Consider the following 20,423-nt stretch of genomic DNA (forward strand, 5'->3'; position numbering starts at 1 on the left):
ATTGCAGTTGCCTTCATCTAAAATAAGCACTATCCTGATTAGTGCTAACCCTTTCAAGACATTAAAAATAGTGTATTTCCTTTCAGCTGAGCCTGAGTACTGTAGGTAGGCCCCGGGACGGAGTTGTGGTGATAATGTTCGTAATTCTGGCTCGTGTCAGCTACCGTGTTTTTCGTCTTAATAAGAATTCCTTTTTATCATTGCATTGGTACATTGGGATCCGGTACTACTGCATCTAGTCTCCTTGTCCATGCTGGAAGATGTTTGCAGCTTTCTCGTGATCTAGTTTTGAGGATATTAAATTGTAGGGGAAAAAACATATATAGAAAAACTATATTAAATCCGAATTTAATATAAATTCTGAAGGTTGTACAAGTGTGAACTATGTCCCTAGCCAATAAATTAACTAATGGTCCTTTTCTTAAAAAGTTTTGCATTCAATGCACAGACATTCTTTACCCCTCTTTACCCCAGAAAGAGACTGCTTTACAAAACAACTGCAGAGTTTAATCTGTGAGCCCTGTACTTGCTAATACAGCTGGCTGGAACATGAGCTTTGTATTTGCACCATGAGAGATGTTTTCTTCAGAAAATAAAGATGAGTCAACCAAGATAAAACTACTGAAGAAATGACCAGGTTTTTCTTTAAAGCGCTCTTATGCTTTAGAAGGGAATGATGGTGTGGTGCTCCTTAAACCGGGTACTAACAACAGCTCATTAACAAAAGGTTTCCACATGATTGAAAATAGGAACCATCTGCCCATTCTGAGATTGAAATGGGTTGAAACATATCCTGGATGGAAATGGAAAATCATGTGTCAGTAATAATGTATATTTGAAAATTTGTACCAAATACTGTAGGTGCTGGAAAATATATTACTAAATATCACCCATGCATCCTCAGTTACTGATCTTTTATGGTTGTAGATCATACTAGATCTAGAACCCATTGGCCTTTACCAATCACGGCCTCCTAACAATCCTCATCTATGAACTGGCTCAATCACTCCGTTCTCCTCCCCACTGAGAGCTGGTGTGTGGGGAGCATACTGGTGCATCATCCAGGTGGGGCTGCACATTGGTGGTGGTGGAGGGGATCCCCATTACCTGTAAAGCACTTTGAGTGGAGTGTCCAGAATAGTGCTATATAATTGTAAGCAATTATTATTATTAATTATGGTTCTCGCCTTTAAAGTTTTCTGCTGCTGTACAGAATTGTGATGCCAATGCAGCCAAAATAACCAACAACCAAAAAAAAAGTTTACAACATAGAACAAAAGACCAAGAGTGACCATAATCACTGAGTCTGTGACAGTGCTAATTCCTGCACTTTAAATCCAGGATTGGGGTTGCAGGCTTTAGTAGTGTTCTGATCTTAATTCCAATAACTATTTTGTATAAAAAGGCAAATCACAACTTCTTATTCCGTTGCTAATTAAAAACTACCTGTGAAACCTCCAGCGCTCTGGCCCTCAACGACTACAGATTTAAAATGAATGAAGTGATTCAGCTTCATTCTCATACGACCTGATAGGAGTTTCCCCTTTCTGAGTCTGGGAACCTGATCATTACCTCTCAGAGGTCTAGACTGCCATATCTCTGCACTTGTAAATGTGTAGCGGCCTGTTGGCTCTCAGGGAAAGATAGTAGCTAAGCTCTTGCCACTCTGTCTGCAGAGCTGACACTCTCTACAGAACTACAACAGGTCTGTTAATGCACACGAATAAATACTCCAGCACACTCAAGTTGAATCCTTTGTTCATAAGTTGATCTTGCATCATCTTAAAGTCTTCTGTCCCTATGACTGTGGTAATACACTCTGACAAGTGTAAAGTTGTGTTTGCTTTTTTATAATCTGAAACAGTGCTAAGGCTATTTAGTCTTTTTTGTGATAACAGTAAACCTTATTGTGTCATTTCTTAGAGGGACATATCACGTGCTGAAACAAGTAAATGAACATGATTGTACATTTTTGGAATACAGCTGGAATATTGTAAACAATATAAAACAATAAAAAAGAAACAGATGTGTATTTTCCTCACTTTTATTTGCAGCTGGCAGGTACTCTATTTTAGAAACGAAATGCTCTGTTCTGACCCCACTTATCTAAAAAAAGCAGTTCTTGTTAGTCTGGAGTCTTATCTGAATATCTGAAGTTGTGTAGTTTCAATCATATGGGGGTATATGTGACACAGCCTCCTAGAAATCTGTTTCATCTCATGCACAGTAGCATTAGCTTTGGCCCAGTGGTATACAATGACAATAAATTGAGATTGTTTAGTATTTCTTTGTTTCACCTTGTTGTCCAGTTTTGTTGTGTAACAATTATACAGTTATTAGACACATGTCTTTGGTATCATTACATTAAAATGTGACTCGAATTTATCATGGCCAAATTTCCCATTGGCCTATAGCAATCATGGCCTCCTAATAATCCCCCTCTGTGATCTGGCTTCATCACTCTGTTCTCCTCCCCACTGAGAGCTGGTGTGAGGTGAGCGTTCTGGTGCACTATGGCTACTGTAAATCATCCAGGTGGGGCTGCACATTGGTGGTGGTGGAGGGGAGTCCCCATTACCTGTAAAGCGCTTTGAGTGGAGTGTCCATAAAAAGATTATTTATTAATTATATTTTTTAATATATATAAAAAGTGGCTGCATTTTACATGTATTTAATTGTTAAACAAATGAAATACCACAGAAAAAAACACGGAATACAAAAATGAGAAACCTTCTGATTTCTAAGGGAAGTATCTTCTGCTAATGAAACAACATTTTTAGTTGTATGACGTATTTACAGTATATAAAAATAATTTTTATGTTGTACACTAAACATGGGTAATGCAATGTTGGGTTAAATCTATGAACAATGATAAAATTGTCTCAACATCGGATCGAGCTGTTGTGAATTTTTTTAGATTATGCTGTTTGTCTGTTGTTGCTCTGTGTGTATTTACTTCTGAAGTAATGTTATAGGTGGATGCCTGGGGACTTGTGTTTTTGTATTATTTGACCTCGTTTTTTTTAACTGAAAGTCAGCTTCATCTTGAGTTCAGATTCTCATTTGAACGTCTCACATTTGTATGACATGTTAAGTGCCGTAACCTAATTCCTCAAGACCACAGACTCATTAATTTAGATCCTCCTTGAATAGGGTAGTAATGTATCTTGATGCTGAAGCACATCTTCTCTGTATTCTATTCTGAATATGTGTAATCCATAATCCCTCATGGAAAAATGTCATTGAGCCATCTTCCTGTTTGTTTGTTCCTCAGTTGTGTGATCTTTTCACACAGAAGGTTGATTAGGGTGAATATCTTAACCTTTTGTGCTTTTTAGGGAATTAAGTATTTTATTCGTGGAATATTTTTTTAACGTAGAGGCTAAAGGATGGTACTGTGGAGATAATTATCTCAGAGTTCCCATTGTTCTGTTGCCGCACACTCTTTTAACATTGAGCTACTGTACAAATGTTTGTTCACTCCTGCTGAGATTATGCAGACACACCGGCCCACTAACATTCCCCTTTTAAAAACATGTTTACTTGCATAATGTGCAGCATTATTACTAGTGCAGAGTGAAGTAGAGCTTGATTCTTCTCTATATCTGTTACTAGATCACAGTGACACAATAATGTCAGCGTACACTTTGAACAACGTTTTTTCCATGGTAGATATTTTTGAAAGTATTCAGCTTTGCTGCACTAAAAGTAAATGGACCTAAAGGCATTTGGTTTGCAATGTCATAATATCGAAGGTATTGCCAAAGCCAAGTCATTGTGGAGAAATAGAAAAAGGATTATTACACATTATTACACTAGTGTACTGTGAAGAAGCATTGTATTGAAATTATTGTATTGAAATGAGCCATGAGTGATCATGCTGCTGGACGGTTTTAAGAAGCCTGCAGTGGATGTGTGCAGCAGTTGTGCGGTCGTTACAGCACAGGCTTCGTCTCCTCTTCCAGCTGACCTCTTTCCCCCAGTCAGGCAATAAGACATTTTAAAGAATTTGACACTCTTGCCACCGGCGAGCTGATTTGTTTTAATACGTTTTTCCCCTTGAGGAGGAGAACTTAGGCGACATGTTTTAATTCACAGAGGTCAAACATGTTTGTTGTTTTTAATCACATTTCATTGAAATTGCTTATTGTGAGGTGACATTTCACTCCCTAGCCAATACTGAATATCATTATTCAGTTGGCATAATATAAATATCTAAAAACTGACTTAAAAGGATTATTCAGAAACTTCAATTCCATCTTAGGTCTTGTATGCTAACCTATTCATTGTATTTTTTTTTTATCGAGAGAATGTTAGAATTCTTTTAAATCCAGCTTTTTTAAGCCATTTCTCTTTATTTTATTATCTTCAAGGTGGGGGGTTTAGCTTCTTAATGCCATAATGTTAAAACAAAAAAAAATACCGTCTTTTTTGTTACTTTCTGTCTCATGGAATAGACCAAAAGTGGTCTTTGCTGGTTTGCATTGAAAGACCTTTAAAACACACACTTCCGTTCCCATGAGAGGTGTCGCCATCGGTCAGTACATCAGAAATGACTGCAGACTATGATTCTTTTTTATGACCTCCCTGGAGACCTAGAAATTGAATTCAAATTCATTACTGAAACCTGCCAAATATATATAGGCCACATAAACATGAAAAGACCATGACAGAATTTCCAACTGTAAATGGGACAGCGGATTGAACTGTACCAGCCTCTTAGTATGTCCTAAGAAAAATCATTCTTTAGCATTTACATAGCTTCTTTTAACCAGCAGTATTCAGTTTTCTTTTTCATATCACACTTGACAGTGTGCAATTTAAATCTCTGGCATCAGAACTGAAGCTGGTGATGGCGGTGGCTTAGCACAAAAAAATGATGGCATTTGTTTTTCAAAGAAAAGCTATGCAGTATGCAGGCATTGTGCGCACAGTAAAGGAACCAAATCTAAATATTTCATATGAAGAAGAGCGGGCCGGTTCATGTGAGGAGTGAGCCTGAGGCTGGGCTGCAGGGTGAGGAACAGCGGGCTGGGGCTGAGGAGACAGTGGCTGTCGGCCTGGCAGCAGTGCTGGGGCTGGAGACAAGGACAACCCTGAAACCGCCTGCAGCCCCAGTAAAACCATCTGTGTCTAAACCAAGCCAAACCGTGTCGGACCACTACTAATAAATATCAGTAGCCTCCTGTGCGCATTGGATTGTAGCACGTAATTGTGTTCACTTGGTATTTTAAGCTCGTTGAAGGTTAAAACCCTCTACCTGTTGTCCTTTGTAATGTGTTTCTTTTTGTTGCTGTTCACAAGCACACTATGAATTCCTATTTATAGAGATAAATTAACTTAGAATGAGTTACAGGACTTACTGTTCTGTCTGCTGTGTACAAATCCGGGTGTTTTGTAGTGTCCTTCATTTCATACTCTCCTTTGCTTTCATTTTGTTTGTGTCGCTCCTGTGAATCTTTCAAAGCAAAATTCTTGCCATCCTGAGTTTGTATTCACTCATTGGACTGTAGGCAGTAGTGTGAGGATTAGTTTTGAGTGTGTCAGAATATACTTGAGGTAACAATGTTTTTTTCTTTGTAGTCTTATAGAAGTACTAAGAAATGTGAGAACAGACTAATTCAGTCAGAAGAAATAGGCTGGTTATACTGTACAGTACTTCAAAAATAAAGTCTCTCAACAAATTAATCCTTCAAAGAAATAAATCCAGTTTCAGGAAAATATAGCCTAAATGATTTAATACAGAATAATGCTGAGGTTCCACAGGGGCTAGAACATCTTATAACTAATGACTTGCTGGGTTCTGTCCCTTTATAAATCATATTTAAGGAAATGATTCATAGAATCCCACAAAAAAGAGAAAGAATATGCGCACCCCCAACGTTATTGAGGTTGATATAAGCCAAACTGTTAGCATAAATAAGAAAGAGTGTGCACCCAGTCAATTTTGCTGTGCATAGAACCCTAGCAGGAATATTTTAACTTTCACTAAGGATGGGAGCTTTACTCACTGACCAGAAAATTGCCAATGTAAAACCAATTTCTAAAAACGAGAACCAGGACTCTATCTATCATTGGCATATCAAGTCTTACTTCTTTACTATACCTCTGGAAACAGAAGCTAGACCTAAACTGCAACATTACTTACAAAACAAAGACATTTGAAGATACAGCCAGCATGGATTTTAGAAAGGGGTAGCATTGTTTCACTTGCTAGAATTCTTTAAACAAGCAGCTACGACAGCTGATAAAACTAAATAAAAAGACATCATGTATTTAGATTTTGATAAGTGCCTCATACAAGGTTAAGTATCAAATTGAAAGTTGTGCGCATGTGAATCAAGAGCTGGTTAACAAACAACAAATTTGGAATTTGTAAACAACAAATCAAGACACTAGGCCCTCCAGGAACCAAGTCCGACACCCCTATCCCAGGCAGAGACAGCGAGAGTGTCGGCCTGTATCGAAAATACTCATTTCTGCTTTGATCAAGGCAGGATCAGTAGTACACGGAAACGTTACAGGTGTTTTATTAAGGATTTCACAGTGAATTACACAGCGTACGAATCTCATGTTATTTCTGATATCTGTCCTTTAATGGAAAACCTCATCTTAACAGCCTTTCCCCCTGTGACTTAAAGACCCCTGTCTCTCTTTACTTTGTAGGCCCTGATTATATCAAGCAGAGGTTCAACGAACCTGTGGAGATTAAGGAGGCCCCAGAAGAAAAATTAAAGGAAAATCCATCCCCGTCTCACAGTCCCCATTTCTACCGGAAGGGGACGACCCCTCCCGAGACCCCTCATGAGAGCCCAGGCCCCACACCTCCACCCTCCCCCCTAGGCACCAAGAAAAAACAGCCGCAGCCGCAACACAACAGTGGGCCTGGAGGGAAGCCCAGCAAAGAAGAAAAACTGCCCACGGTGACCGACGCCCCGGCGACCACCATCAGGAAGTCGGCGTCGCGGACCTCGATGAGACAGGAAGCACCGCCCCCGAAACCCGCCAAGAAACCCGAGCCAGCGCACAATCCCAGAGTCAGCTCCGGAAACGGACAGCTCCACTCCCAGTACCATGGATATTACGTGAAGGCGGAGGTGAAGATCCCGCCGGAAGAGCCCGACGACACCGACGCCTCCATCTCCCAGACTGCCCTCGCCAGGATGCCCCCCCCTCCGAAGCAGAGCCGCTCGGCCCCAGCGAAGCCCGCGAAGGCCAAGCCAGCCGCCAAAGAAAGCAAAACCGAGCCAAAAGCCAAGAGGCAGGAGTCTATAAAACCAAAGAGCCTAGCAGAAACCAAGAAAGCCAGCATGGAGGCCGCCAGCGACGTTGCAGAGGCCGAATCGGTAAGTCTGCTTTTAAAGGAGGATTTTTCTTACCAGAGTCTCGGCCGGTGCTTAGCACAGATCCGAACACACATTAATTAATCCTCTCTCTTTTCTTATATCTGAAAGTGATCCATCTCAAGAGGTTTTATCGTGTACGAAGAGCTTTGATAGTTATGGAGAAGTGGGTAAAATCTTGCATGGAATGTGGATGACAAAATACAACAGCACAATGTAGCTGAACTGCATTTGATCATTTTTAATAACAGGAACCCAGAAGGTTTGCAGATCCAGAGAAAATCTGCTTGTGTGTTTACGTACCTACTGTAGCAGCTTTGCATTTGCATAGCAGAGGAAATGTGCTAGTAATGTGCTAAATGTACCCCCAGCATTTTTTATTTTTAAGTGTTCTTTTCCATGTTCAAATTATCTTTCAGTTGTATGTATTATCATAATAATCCAGCCAGTCTGTACTTTCATCTTAATGCCTAATAATTCCCTGACTCTGATCACACAGGGAGTTGCTGATCCCTACAAGACAATAAACTTTAACTCCTGGTGATGAAATGATGTACAGTAGCACCTCTAACCTTTCCCATGTTTCCCTTGTTTTGAGAATGGTTGTTGATGTTTTAGCTCATGATATGTGAGACATCCACACCAACCTCTCTCAGAAACAGGAGAAGGAGCTGGTTAGACAAATTTAGACATTTGGGAATGTTTGTATTGGTAGAGTTATGGTGGGGAATCTTACTGGTAGAGTAGTTCTGTGCCTTTCACCTAACCTACACAGGGATAGAGAGCCTTCTGCACTTTCAATTCAAATAAGGTTAGCTCTGCAGAAACCATCTGGTTTTGACCATAGTATCAGAGTGATTCAACAAGTTTCCGAGTGTGAAAGCAAAATTGTGTGATATATTTTCATTGTTTTCATTGATTCCTGGTACTTTACGTGAACTCATACATGCTTTCTTAGTTAATTTAAAGATATTCAATTTAGAGTTTTCAATTTCCAGTTGTGACTATTGTAATTGAAGGTACTGTAACTGTCTGCCATTGTAATTATATGTGATTTTAATTATAATAGAATTAAACTGAGTCAGGCAACCCTCTAATCTGCAGTCCCAGTCCTGGAGGGCGGCTGTAAAACCTGCAGACACAGGACCAGGACTGGGGATTAAAGAGTTGTCCCGTCTGCTTTTGGTGTTAGATACTATTTGGACAACTGGGTAATCACAGCTGGTCTTCTGTTAAGGAACTCTATTATCTGCTTCATATAAGAACTCGCCCGGAAAGCTTCTGCCTGAGTTTAAGGTCAGGGATCAGCTTTTCAGAATGAGCCATTTGGTATTGGAACCAGTTTACAAGCTCACACTGTTTGCACATTGCAATAATGGAACAGATCCTGCTGGCCAGTTCCCAGATATGAGCTGTAACACACCTGGGCTATCCTTGATGAAACACTTCAAAGTATTGCAGTAAAATCAATTTCTCAGGGCTCAGACACTGCACATGAACCCAGCTCATATTTTGTGAATACTATGTGAAGTAAGATTTCCAGTTCAAGATGTGAGCTTCTGTTTACTTACGTCTGGTCTGGTGTCAGCATTGTTTTGATATCAGTAACTTGTAAAACATCTCATTTAGCATCTTACTTCCAGAAAGTGGTGACTACATGTACTTTATTACAAAGTCTAAAATGATCCTGATGATGTAATGGTGTATTACTCTTAGCAGAGCTCTTTAATTAAAGAGCTCTCTAATTAAAGAGGCTGTCCACTACAGCTGTTGTAAGGAGGCTAGCTTCCTTCCATTAAAGCACTTTATATAAGCAGGTTATTATGGATTAGTGCCAAAGATGATCAATTATCAGGTCTGTTAAAGGAATTGTAATCTAAAGTTGTTTCTGAACTCTCGGGCCTCTTTTTTATTAATCTCTCATTTTAATCTCCTAATTGAACTACATTCTTTTGTATTGAGTTAAAAAAAGAGCAGCAATAATGAGTCCTGGACTCGGGGAAAAAACCACACAGGTTACGGCGCCTCTAGAACAAAGGAGATTGAGAGGAGGACCCTAAGGGGTATAGATAGGGTTAATGCCAGAGACTATTTCACACACAATAGGGAAACAAGGACTCTGGATCATAATAAGAAACTAGGAATCCATTTAAGGTGGTGAATAGGAAACACTTCTTTACATAAAGAGTTATGGCCAGCTCTGGGCACTTTTAAGAAACAGCTAAAAAATTTTATTTCGCTCCAGTACTTATCCCGTGAATTACCAAACAAATAAGATGCAGTTAAGACTTAGCACAGGAGGCACATTTTTATTCAAAGTATTGTGGAACAAGCTACCTAGCCATGGCGTCGAAGCCAATACCTTGGATTCCTCTGGAAAATGGATGAATCAAATAGGAAAGAGATCAACTTTTATGGGTCAAATGGCCTCACCTCGTTTGTAACCTTTCTTTGGTTCTCACATTCTCAAATAATACAGAATTTAAGACTGGAGGTGTTTGTCATATATGAGACAGTAAATGCCGTTACTTTACTTTTTTTTGTCTATCACCAAAAATATTGCCGGCATTGAATTCAAGAGCTTCTCTGTGTTCAGTGATAAAAGTAACATGAGTTATAATGTCGAATATTCTCAGAGGTTTGTAGCAGATTGAATGTTGCATTGAAACGCCTGTTAGCGAAGTCCTTCTCCAAGCCATAAGGCAAAGATATTGTCATTTTCTGTACATATTTTCTCAGAAGTACAGTCCTGTAGAACATAATTATCACTCCTTCTAACATTCTGTTGTCTGGTGTTTTTTGCAGGGTCCTAACTCAATTTTGGTTGCCCTTGTAATGCTGTTGAACATTGGTCTAGCTATTCTTTTCGTCCACTTCCTGACTTGATGCAACAATAGCTCAGGTAAGCACTGTCTTTGCGTTTGTTGAGAGGGTATGTTCTTTTTCATTCTTGTCTTCTTCTCAGTCACATTTTCTGCGTATTTGTACCTTTTGTTTGTTTTTCTTTGCAAAAAAAAAGAAAGAAAAAGCCCAAATACCCTCATTGTAATATTAAGCTGTGCCTGAATGTGATTCAACATAATTTACTTAACCATCTAACTGTTTTGACCCTTCAGTGAAGGCGTGAAAACTAGTGGCGTAGGCCCTAATTCTCTGCAGTCGTGTCAACGGCCTTTAAAAAAAAATGGCGCCAGTCAGACTCAGACACAGGCAAAGGAGGAATGGATTTAGAGTGAAACGCAGGAGAAAGATGAGACGTGAACATTGAGGCAGGGGCTGCTGAGCTCCCTGGCGATGATTTGTGGCTCTTTTGGGTCCCCATGAAAGCTGAAGCAAGCAGCCATGTTGGGAAAAACAAAATAAAAATCTGCTGATCCCGCCTAATCACTCAACTGCACGGCTACTTCATCTGTTCTGGCAGAGAGAGACATAACTGGAAATGCACGGAGATGCACTTTTAGCTGACGGAAGCTAACAGCTGCCTTACTATTTTACCATCTGACGTTTTAGTGAGGAGATGTGCAAGTGGCTGCCAGAGGAATTTGTTCAGAGGACTTTGCTGCTGGGGAATCAGTTTCCAGTGTTCAATCTTCCCCCACTAGAAGAAATCGTACGCGTTTAGCAGCATCACTCACAAGTCTTATTCCATGACCTACTTCTGCTGCTGCTTTCCCTGACATCTCCTACATTGTTTTAGGAGATTCACTTCTTACAGGCTTGTGCATGGTACTGTTAGTTGTTTTTTTTCCCAATTGTTATTTATTTCTGACTCGTAAGAATTGAAGCCTTTTGTTTGGTGTGTGACGTAATAGACGCTGCTCAGCAAAGAGTTCTTTCCCTTCTTTCTTTTAGTTGGCATAACGGTAATAACCACCGATAACAGCCCTCTTAATTCAATAAAAGTTTTTTTTTGTTAAGAAGTTACTTTGCAAGCAATGGGTTTATAGATTTTTTTTATCATCGCTAACGGTTGCAGAATTTGTCACCTGTTTGTCCTACTGCCTAGAAGGTGAAAACTTACTTAAAACTGGTATGTGAGAAGCAAAAGGGATAACATATTTGATTTGTTTGTTTGAGTTCATATTCTTGTAATAGATAGGAATACTACTTGATTGAATTTAAAAGCCTAACAAAACTGTGTTATTTATTTAATGAATAATGCTAATTAATATATGATGTCATAGTATTGTAACATAGACTATTATGCATGGGATTTTGTTGACAAATGACTATCATTTCTGCTTTCATTGTGACACCTTTAATAGTCAAATGCTGGCAGTTAGCCAAATTAATGAGCAACCTGTTCCTGAGATCTCACCAGATTAGTGCTGTGCTCGTTTGCATGTTTGCGTGATTGGAGATCCACAACCCCTTTCTGAATTAACGTCATTGGACCTTGTGTTGAATACATTCAGGTGAAGCTGCTTGGTACGGTAGGATGAATGGCAGGGTTGATGCCTTTACCCGTTATTTTTCAAAACAGTTCTACCGTTTACCTCAGAAAATACAAGCCTCAAAATGGAATGAAGTGTTTGTCTTAATCTTGTACTGTGGAAAGTCTGGCCACTGTAATCATTAGAAACATTTTTTTAAAACAATGTGCCATTTCATTGTCACTGTTGTTTTCTTTGTTGCCAGCTCAGCATGATAATTTTATTTTAATTTCTGAAACACTGTATGTGAATATATCACTTCAAAGCAAGAGATTATATCTATATTATACATATACTGTAGCAATATATATGTGTGAATGTGTATATATATTTCTATGTATATATACATGCATTGTAATTTCAAGTAGAGGTCAAAGCAAAGTGCTTGAAAACGAGATTATATTTATACCTACATTACATATAGAAATATATATGCTTGTTTGTTTTTATATATATTTCTGTGTGTATACAGGCATTGTAGTTTCAAGTACTGGTCAATGCAAAGTACTTGAAAAAATGCTTTTAATTATTAATTATTGTAATGGGATTTTACTTTTTAGTGCAATTGATTTGTAAACATTTTACTAGTTTGCATGGTTTATCCACAAGATATTATTATAAAAGCTAAAGCTTTGTGAAGTCAATAATCTGGGTCTATCTGTATGACAGGTCAGGGCTGTGTAGGCTGAAATCTACGGATTTCACACCAGTAACACAAAGGTGTTTTTTGCAGAAGTATGTTCAGAATCCTATGTGTGACCTGTGTGGAATGAAGAAGAGATCAGACACAACAAATGAAAAAGTGGCAACTTAAATGTTTTTTAAATAATTGTGCTTCAGATGTAGAAATCTGCCAAATTCTTAAAACTGTAATATTTGCAAATGTTATAGAGATGGCTATTTTTGTGGACATGTCCAGATGTTTAACCCCTTTCCTGACAACTGTGTATGGCACTTTTTTTGTTTTGATTTTATTTTGTTCTCTCTTTTGTCTTGACGAAGAACTGATAAGACCTGTAATGACTAAAAAGACAATATTGGGAATGTTTTTAAAAAAAGTAAACTAAGCATGTTGGTAAAATTTATATATAGATTATATACTATTTGTAAGCATTTTTACAGAGCACAATCCAAAATCTGTTGGTATTTTTCTAAAATGTGAACAGCTGTATTTTGACATTAAAAAGAGACTTTGTAATTGGTTACTGTAATATACACTACATTTTGGACAGCTGCCAGCTGCCAATAAGCTTCTTAAAAGTTTTGCTTATTTCAATAAGAAAGATTAACAACATTGAAAATGTTTACTGCTGTTAATGAACTCAGCTGTATGAGTTTCGATATTTTAAACCCCAAACCCCAAGCATTTTTTTCTGTAAAGTTTTTGGAGCTGTTATTTCCACAAATAAAATTCAGTAAAAAAAAGCTATCATCTGTGCTTTGGTTGGGTTTTTTTTGCTTCCTGTATATGTCTGTACTCATCTTTGTAGTCAGTCCAGCATGAATGTATCAAGGTAAGACAAGGTAAGCTGGGAAAAAAACTACTTATCTGCTTCAGTTTCATATCTCATGTCAACCTCAATTTTCAGGTCACTAGAAAAGCAGTGCACTATCACTTTGAAGTCCAAAGTACTTTCACCTACTGTATGTATCTACACAGCTGTGATGCAATATTCCATTACATCATCCATTACCTGCATAAACAAGCAACCCACTGCCACACATAGTGGAGGTGTAACGTTCTTATAAAAAAAACATATCAGCTAGGTTTCTGTAAGGCATGCTACAGGTGATTGTTCTGTATCTGATAAAAGGGATTTTAGCTGCACTCCTCACAGACATTTCATGCATCAGTACCAGCATGGCAAGACAAACCATAAACTTTCCTCAGTCCGGATTTATCTAACCAAAATAATACTCAAATGTTGAACATATAAACAGAACAAAATGTGACCCTTATGATTGTGACAAAAAGCTGGACAACTGTGTTAATGATCACCCGTCCCCTTGCTAGTACAAAATAAATGCAGAAAATAAAACAGAAAATGAAGAGCCTGCCTCCTGCTAGTGCTGAATTTCATTTATAGGAATAAGGAATAATTTTATAGCAACAGGCTGTGGCAGAATCAGTTTAAGAGCACAAAAATGGTTACAACCAAGAGATGTTTCTTGAAAGAACCCAGAGTAAGCAAAGGAACAAGTAATAGGCTTATTCCATGCTGAAAAGAGAAGAGAGAAAACAAAACGTTTCATCTGTGAAGCCTTCTTGTGAGGTGTGAGGGGAGGGACCTCACAGGAACCCAGAGTATGGGGTTTAACTGCACAGCTGAGTAGTTTCTTCCAGTCTCCACACTGCTTCGTGTAAAAAAGTGCCTTGCATTCTCAGTTTCATAGTCATTTGCACATAGTTTCCATTTTTGTGCTCTGGGTCATGTTTCTCTCTTGGGTCTGAAGAAGTCAGCTTGGTTGACTGTGCAGGCACCAGAGGAGTTTCAACACTTGAATCAGGTCCTCTTGTAATCTTTCTAGACTAAAAAGATTCAGTTCCTGCACCATGTCAGACAGACATTCATTTGTGCCTAGAAATACATGGACTTATTCCAGAGGAGCAGTATCCATCCACTTTTAAACCGCTTTATTCAGTACAGGGTTGCTGGAGGAGCCGGAGCCTATCCTGGAAAGAAGTGTGCACAAGGCAGGATAAATCCTGGATGGGACGCCAACCCCTTGCAAGGCAGATCCACAGACACACAAACACACACACACTTACACCAGAGCCAACCTTCCCAGAGCCAGTTAATCTACTAGTAGAGCTTTGGACTGTGGGGGGACCTAACCTAACATCCCTTGATTTGAATTCTACAGTTTTAACTATATATCCTAATGTTTTGTTTTCCCTTTTTAATGGCTTCCTCACATTAGCTTGAAGAGGTAAATGATTAACAATATAAAGACCTCAGTCTTTTTTGAAGGTATCATCTTTGAGTTCTGTTTCCCATCTTCCATTCGTAGTTTGTTTCTATAAGAAGGTAATATTGTGCTCATTTACATCATCTTCCAGGTGTGTATCCACTCTTGAGTTTTTTTGTGTTTTATTTGCTCTCTTCAACGGTTTGTCTCTACAGTGTTTGCAAATTCTCCTGGTCTAGCAGCATCTAGACCACTGATAGAAATGACACTCCACAAATGTGATACTCCACAAATATCACTACAATCGGAGGTTTCACTCCTCATCTGTGACAAACTAAATACATTCACTACTCAGATACATACTGTCTGAAATTTAAGACCAAATCCTTTATTTAAAAATGAAGAGTAGTACACAAAGACATCCTATTGGGCGTGTTGTAACAGGATGTTTAAAATAGGTGGGTCCAGAATAAGAGAGACACAGCTGAAAAAAAAAGGCTCTTTTATTAACAGTGCAGTGAGGGAAAATAAAAAACACTACAAACCAAACACCAAAACAAAAGCCTGAGCTCTTATTTGAGCTGCTAGAGAACTTCTTCAGGCCTTAGCTAACAGCTGGACAGCTAAGCTGCTTACGGTCTTCAGAGCAAACAGCTTCTTATTCACATCTCTCTCTGAAACCCTTCAGAAGTTTGTGACCACATAAAAACCTGCATGTAACACCCTGCACTTGACATAATCAAATGCCATCTGCCCAGTCCTGAGTTCAATCTAAATCTTGTTAAATATCATTAACTGCTTCTATCATATTTTTAATATCACTTTCAAACATGACTTGTTTTACTCACTTTACCAGAGCCTAGATTATTGACAAATCAGGAAGAGCGCTGGTTTTATTAGAGTCCTGTGGCACTCTACAGCATCCACTAGTTTTAAATCTAACTACATTCATTTCATTGAATACCTGCCTCCTGGATTCTGTAAATGAATCTTTGTGAGGAATTTTATCAAATGCCTACTGAAAATTTAATCATTATCCTTGGCTATACCTCACAGCCAATTATGATTGGCTTCCATGAAAGTTAGGCATGCATTTTCTAAATCTATATTGACTGTTCCCTAGAATTCTATTGTCGTGCACATCTTCCTCTGCTCCAAAGTGAAAATGGGACCACGAAACAGTGACGAAACCAGAAGTTTCAGTAGGTTCTTCATTGGAATGTTTAGGCAAACGCAGGCCAGCAGTCCCCACCTTAGATCTAGACACAGTGTGAATAAGAAGATAAACCAATAGTGGGAAATGTGTGCTTCAAAAGAGGAGACAAAGATCACCCCTACAAAGGCTCTCACTTCAACAATATACCCATGCTAAGGTGCGCCAGTTTTACAGGCTGCCCTGTGCGCCACAGTTATTATAAGAACGTTGTCTCTTGGCAAGCGACAGATGCCAAGACTCCCACCACAAAAAGGAGCAATTATTTCTGTAAAGAGCCCTTACAATACACAAACAATAACTCACATCTTTTTAAATAATTCTATGAATAATACCTAAAGAATAACCCAATCGTTTTAATTAAATTAACAATACACAACAACCCACCCCCTCTTAATTAATTAACAGCTCACAATCAATAACCCACCCCTTTTAATTAATTTTATTAATACGCAAACAATAACCCACCCACTTTGAATTAATTATATTAACAATACAAAATTAGTAACCCACCCCCCTTTGAAGTAAATACAGTAGCAAAAACAACTTTCAGTATTGCTTATGATTTCCATCAACACACTACATTTTCATTTTTTGAAGCACTTTATATTCAGCTCAATAATTGGATCAATAATTATGCCAGGAACTAATCCGTGGCATAATTAAACCGAGCTCCAAACACTCTCATTAGCAAGCAGTGTGTAAAGTGGGAGGCATCTCAACCAAGTCAGTACGCATTAAAGATATTGTATTTGAAAGTCTCCATAGCTTGCCAAACATTTATGCATATTTTAATGTGTTCAGCTTATTAATGTGCAATGACATGAAAATCAGAAAAAAATTCAGAAAGTATTAAAGAATTTTGCTTTTAATGTGCACTGTCTGTCAGAACGATTATGGAAACATGGACAGTCCTACATTTTCTTGATATACTGTATTCTTTACTATATGTTGTACGTTGTTTTAAAGACTGATGAAGTTTCTGTGGCGAGGACAGAGGAGATGATACTATTGTGCTTGATCTGGGTGAAGGGAAACTAAGCCAGACTTGGTTATGTACTCTATGTTTTACAACATGAACAAAAAGGGCAAAACAATTGTTTCCCTTTAATTTCTATACTTATATATGTATTTGTTGCTGAGATTCTTAAAAATAATAAATTAAAATGTTATTACAGAAGTGTAGAGATTGGAAAGTCAGCAGACAGTGATTTATGATATAAGATCACTCTAGTCCGAAGCACGGTGTTGTCAGTAGCTGTATGAAATATCTGCTACTATTATAACAACAGCACATTAATTATACCTGCTGGCTAGCTTTTCATACACAGAATACTGGAGCTGATTCAGTTCAATTTATGGACCACCCATTATAAATATACACTGCTGCCTTTTAAGTGAACTCTACTTCAGGTAGATACAGCAAATGTGTGCCACTGAGACAATAGGCATTCACACTTGTTACTGTGGCAACCATAACCCATTATTGCCGGCAGTATAAGGTGGCAGTTTTAGCATTTTGAGCAGCAGAGAATGCAGCACTTGAACTAGTGAACTAACAACAGCTGGGATTCATTTTTAATAGCGAGAGAAAATGCCCCCCACCCTGCCTCTCTCTCTCCCTTTTTTGATCAGACAGCTAGGCCTGCCACATGAAAATCATTCAAGGATTACAATCTGAGGATCCCCTTGCAGGAGCAGGAGTTGGGTTTGCATTGTAGCTGATCAGTGAGCGGGCTGATTTGGAGTGATATTCAGGGATCCTTCACGTGACATTTCTGCATCCCACTAAAAACAGAACGTCTAACTTTAGCTCTCCAACTGAGATTATACACGAACCAATCTGATGTTTTTTTTAGTCTACCATGGTATTGTATTCAGTACATTTCTGTTCTTATTTCTTAGTAGTGGCATTGGTACAGTATCGTCATCAAGGGGCCATTATTGTTGTTATGATAAGTGAGGGAAAATGACAAGGATATTAAACTCTGTGTCATTAATCTCCAGTCAGGTAATGATAGTGAGGCACCTCAGTCCGATACTAAATAATCCTGCAATGATAACAGCAAGAAAATCTTTCTATACTCATATATACAGGCAAGTGATGAAAAAGTGAAGATTTAACTGATAAACAGGAGCCAGAAAGAGAGCAGATAAAAGGCCACCACAATATCAGTTACAACTTGTTTATTGTCTGTTGTTTTGAAAATGCAAAGATTGCTCAACAGACCTCTACTATCCCCCTGGTGTCTGAACGGTTTACATATACTGTATGTAAGTGACGAAATGATGAAATGCTTATCGCTTATCTTCATCTTAAAAATGATCTAAAACGCAGCCACCTGGAGCGTGACACGGAGGCAGGCATAAAGCCCCACAGATTCAAGCCTGTAATTTTAAACTCCTTTAGGAGCAGAGCAAGAAACCCACACTACCTACCAAAACTGTACTGTAGTGTGGTTCTAAAATTGGATTAAGGCTTGTAAGCAGTGAAAGGATATCATCCGCAATGTGTTTTTTCAAACTGTTGCTAAGATGCATGTAGTATGTGGCTCCTCTTTCCGTGCTGAGCATAACTTCATGGGCAATATAATATTTACTGCTACTTTAAATAGCCCCACTAAATCTGAGCTGATTCAAAAGTTTTTAAAGGGATTCCTTCGGGATGTTTTATGTGTCTGTGCGACACCTGCGTGTGCTTTTTTTTTTTCTGGATCACCTCGGTCCAACACTTGCACTGTGTCTGAGCCCATCGGATTTTTAGGAGTCATAGACTCCTGCTTGTTCCCAATCCCTTTCACTTTTTACTCTTCCTTGTTCCCATCCCTTCTTGTTATTCCAGGCACACATCTTCCTGAGCTGCATCCCCGCCATCTGGAATATCTGGATCATTTTTGCATTCAGGGCCTAAGTTTCACATCCCTATGTTAATGTGAGCAGTACACAGTCATCCAAGTCCCTCCCTTTCAAGGCACAAAGAATCATTTTTTCAAGGCCCTTCGTTCCATTTTAATCTTCCCTTTTATTTCTGTCACCAGGTCTTCAGGTCATGATATTAATTGCACCAGATACATATAATTGTTGATGCCATTTGCTTCAATATTCATAGCAAGAATGGATTTGCTAAATGCTGATTTAGTGTACTACATTGTAATAAAGTGTGCATATCTATTGTGTACATGCTAGCACTTTACTGAATATGTGAAATCTATAATGATGGATCCTTTGTTTCTCAGACATATTTTGACTTGTTAAATTTTATTTCAGGACAGAGAACAATGAACGATGAAAAGAAAAGCAGATTATTAAGTTCACCTCAAGCTCTAGGGTGCTCCTGTTGTAGCCTGTTTAAATAAATCACAGGAATAAAATCAGGTAGCCAATTTAGAGACCTGAGCTTGTATTGTTGCTATGCTAAGCCTACACATACAAGTCTGGTTTAAGAAATGCATCTGGCTGTTCTGCCGTTAATTTTTTCTCCAAACGCCGTTGGATTGCTCTTTGCTTTGACGGCAGTCGTGAATTCCCTGAGGATAAAACTAATAATTTCTCGTCGGCTCAGATTGTCTCCTTGATGTGGGTTCTTGGATACATTTAAAAAGTCAAAGTGTCTTAGTAGCAATGGCAAAAAACCAACACGAACCCCTCATGTCAGGGTTATTAGTCCTGATGATGACTGTGGCACTGGTGAGTTACTACAGGGCTGTGTCCCCTGTTGCCCTTCATGTCATCAATATGGGGGGCATGAGTCTGGCCCCCCTTCATTTTGGTTCATGTTATGTGACCACGATGGATGAGTGGGAGCTGATTTACGGTTTCCCTTGCAATGCTTTCAGGCACCCTGGGTGAAAATGGGTCGATGCAGATTTGGGTCTGAAAGCACTTGTGCCACCACACCTTCTCAAGGTATCCAGGAAGATGTGTCTGTCGGCGCCTTGCGCCTACTGGATCAGCCCTGCCAAGTAACAAACCTGTATTTGAGAGGCGACCATTCTACACACACCTTTGGGACTAAATATCATGGCAGCCTGTAGACATTGAAGTTGGACTTTGCAGATCTGAACACACACCAGGGGAAAGCTAGGCTCAGCACAATAAGTTAAAATAGAGGAAATTAAGTATACCCCTACGCTTACATCACAAGTACGTCCTCCTATGTTTTTGCTCTTATGAAAATATGCAAATTCTTTTCAGGCCATTAAAATGGAGTTAATCAGGAACAAAAAAAAAGAGTTTTCTTGAACGGACAAATGCCTACTTACAGAAATGCAGGTGAAACAGTTTGTTTTTGTCTTGAATACTTTTTTTAAATAATTGTCATCTGAAAAATAATATAATTGTGTTATTCTGTATATTGTATAGTGTACTTTTGGTTTCCTCTGATGCAGGGACTGACCATTTTTTTCTGAAAACAATCCCTTCTAATAGAATCACTTAAATAAATTCCAGTGATGAGGGTGATTCTGTAAACAGGGAGGAGCGTCTCTTTAATTTAGTTCTCGGTCCCGACCTGCTGTGACCTCA

General features: G+C 38.8%; 1 protein-coding gene across 2 annotated transcripts in view; it reads left to right on the top strand.

Annotated features, from left to right (window-relative positions):
- The window catches only part of LOC148831743 (junctophilin-1-like), a 60,264-nt gene extending 47,061 nt beyond the window's left edge, over window positions 1-13,203 (top strand). Inside the window, exons 4-6 of one of the 2 annotated variants that reach the window (XM_088918939.1) lie at window positions 6,667-7,346; window positions 10,149-10,245; window positions 12,510-13,203. In XM_088918939.1, coding sequence (XP_088775065.1) covers window positions 6,667-7,346; window positions 10,149-10,229 — 761 coding nt within the window. In that variant the 3' untranslated portion in view covers window positions 10,230-10,245; window positions 12,510-13,203. Of the gene's footprint in view, window positions 1-6,666; window positions 7,347-10,148; window positions 10,246-10,459 lie in introns of both variants that reach the window. The other variant, XM_088918940.1, reaches the window with a different exon arrangement.
- The last annotated feature ends 7,220 nt before the right edge of the window (window positions 13,204-20,423 follow it).

This window comes from Atractosteus spatula, chromosome 6 (genome assembly GCF_055471065.1).
Source record: "Atractosteus spatula isolate fAtrSpa1 chromosome 6, fAtrSpa1.hap1, whole genome shotgun sequence".
Classification (NCBI taxonomy): domain Eukaryota; kingdom Metazoa; phylum Chordata; class Actinopteri; order Semionotiformes; family Lepisosteidae; genus Atractosteus; species Atractosteus spatula.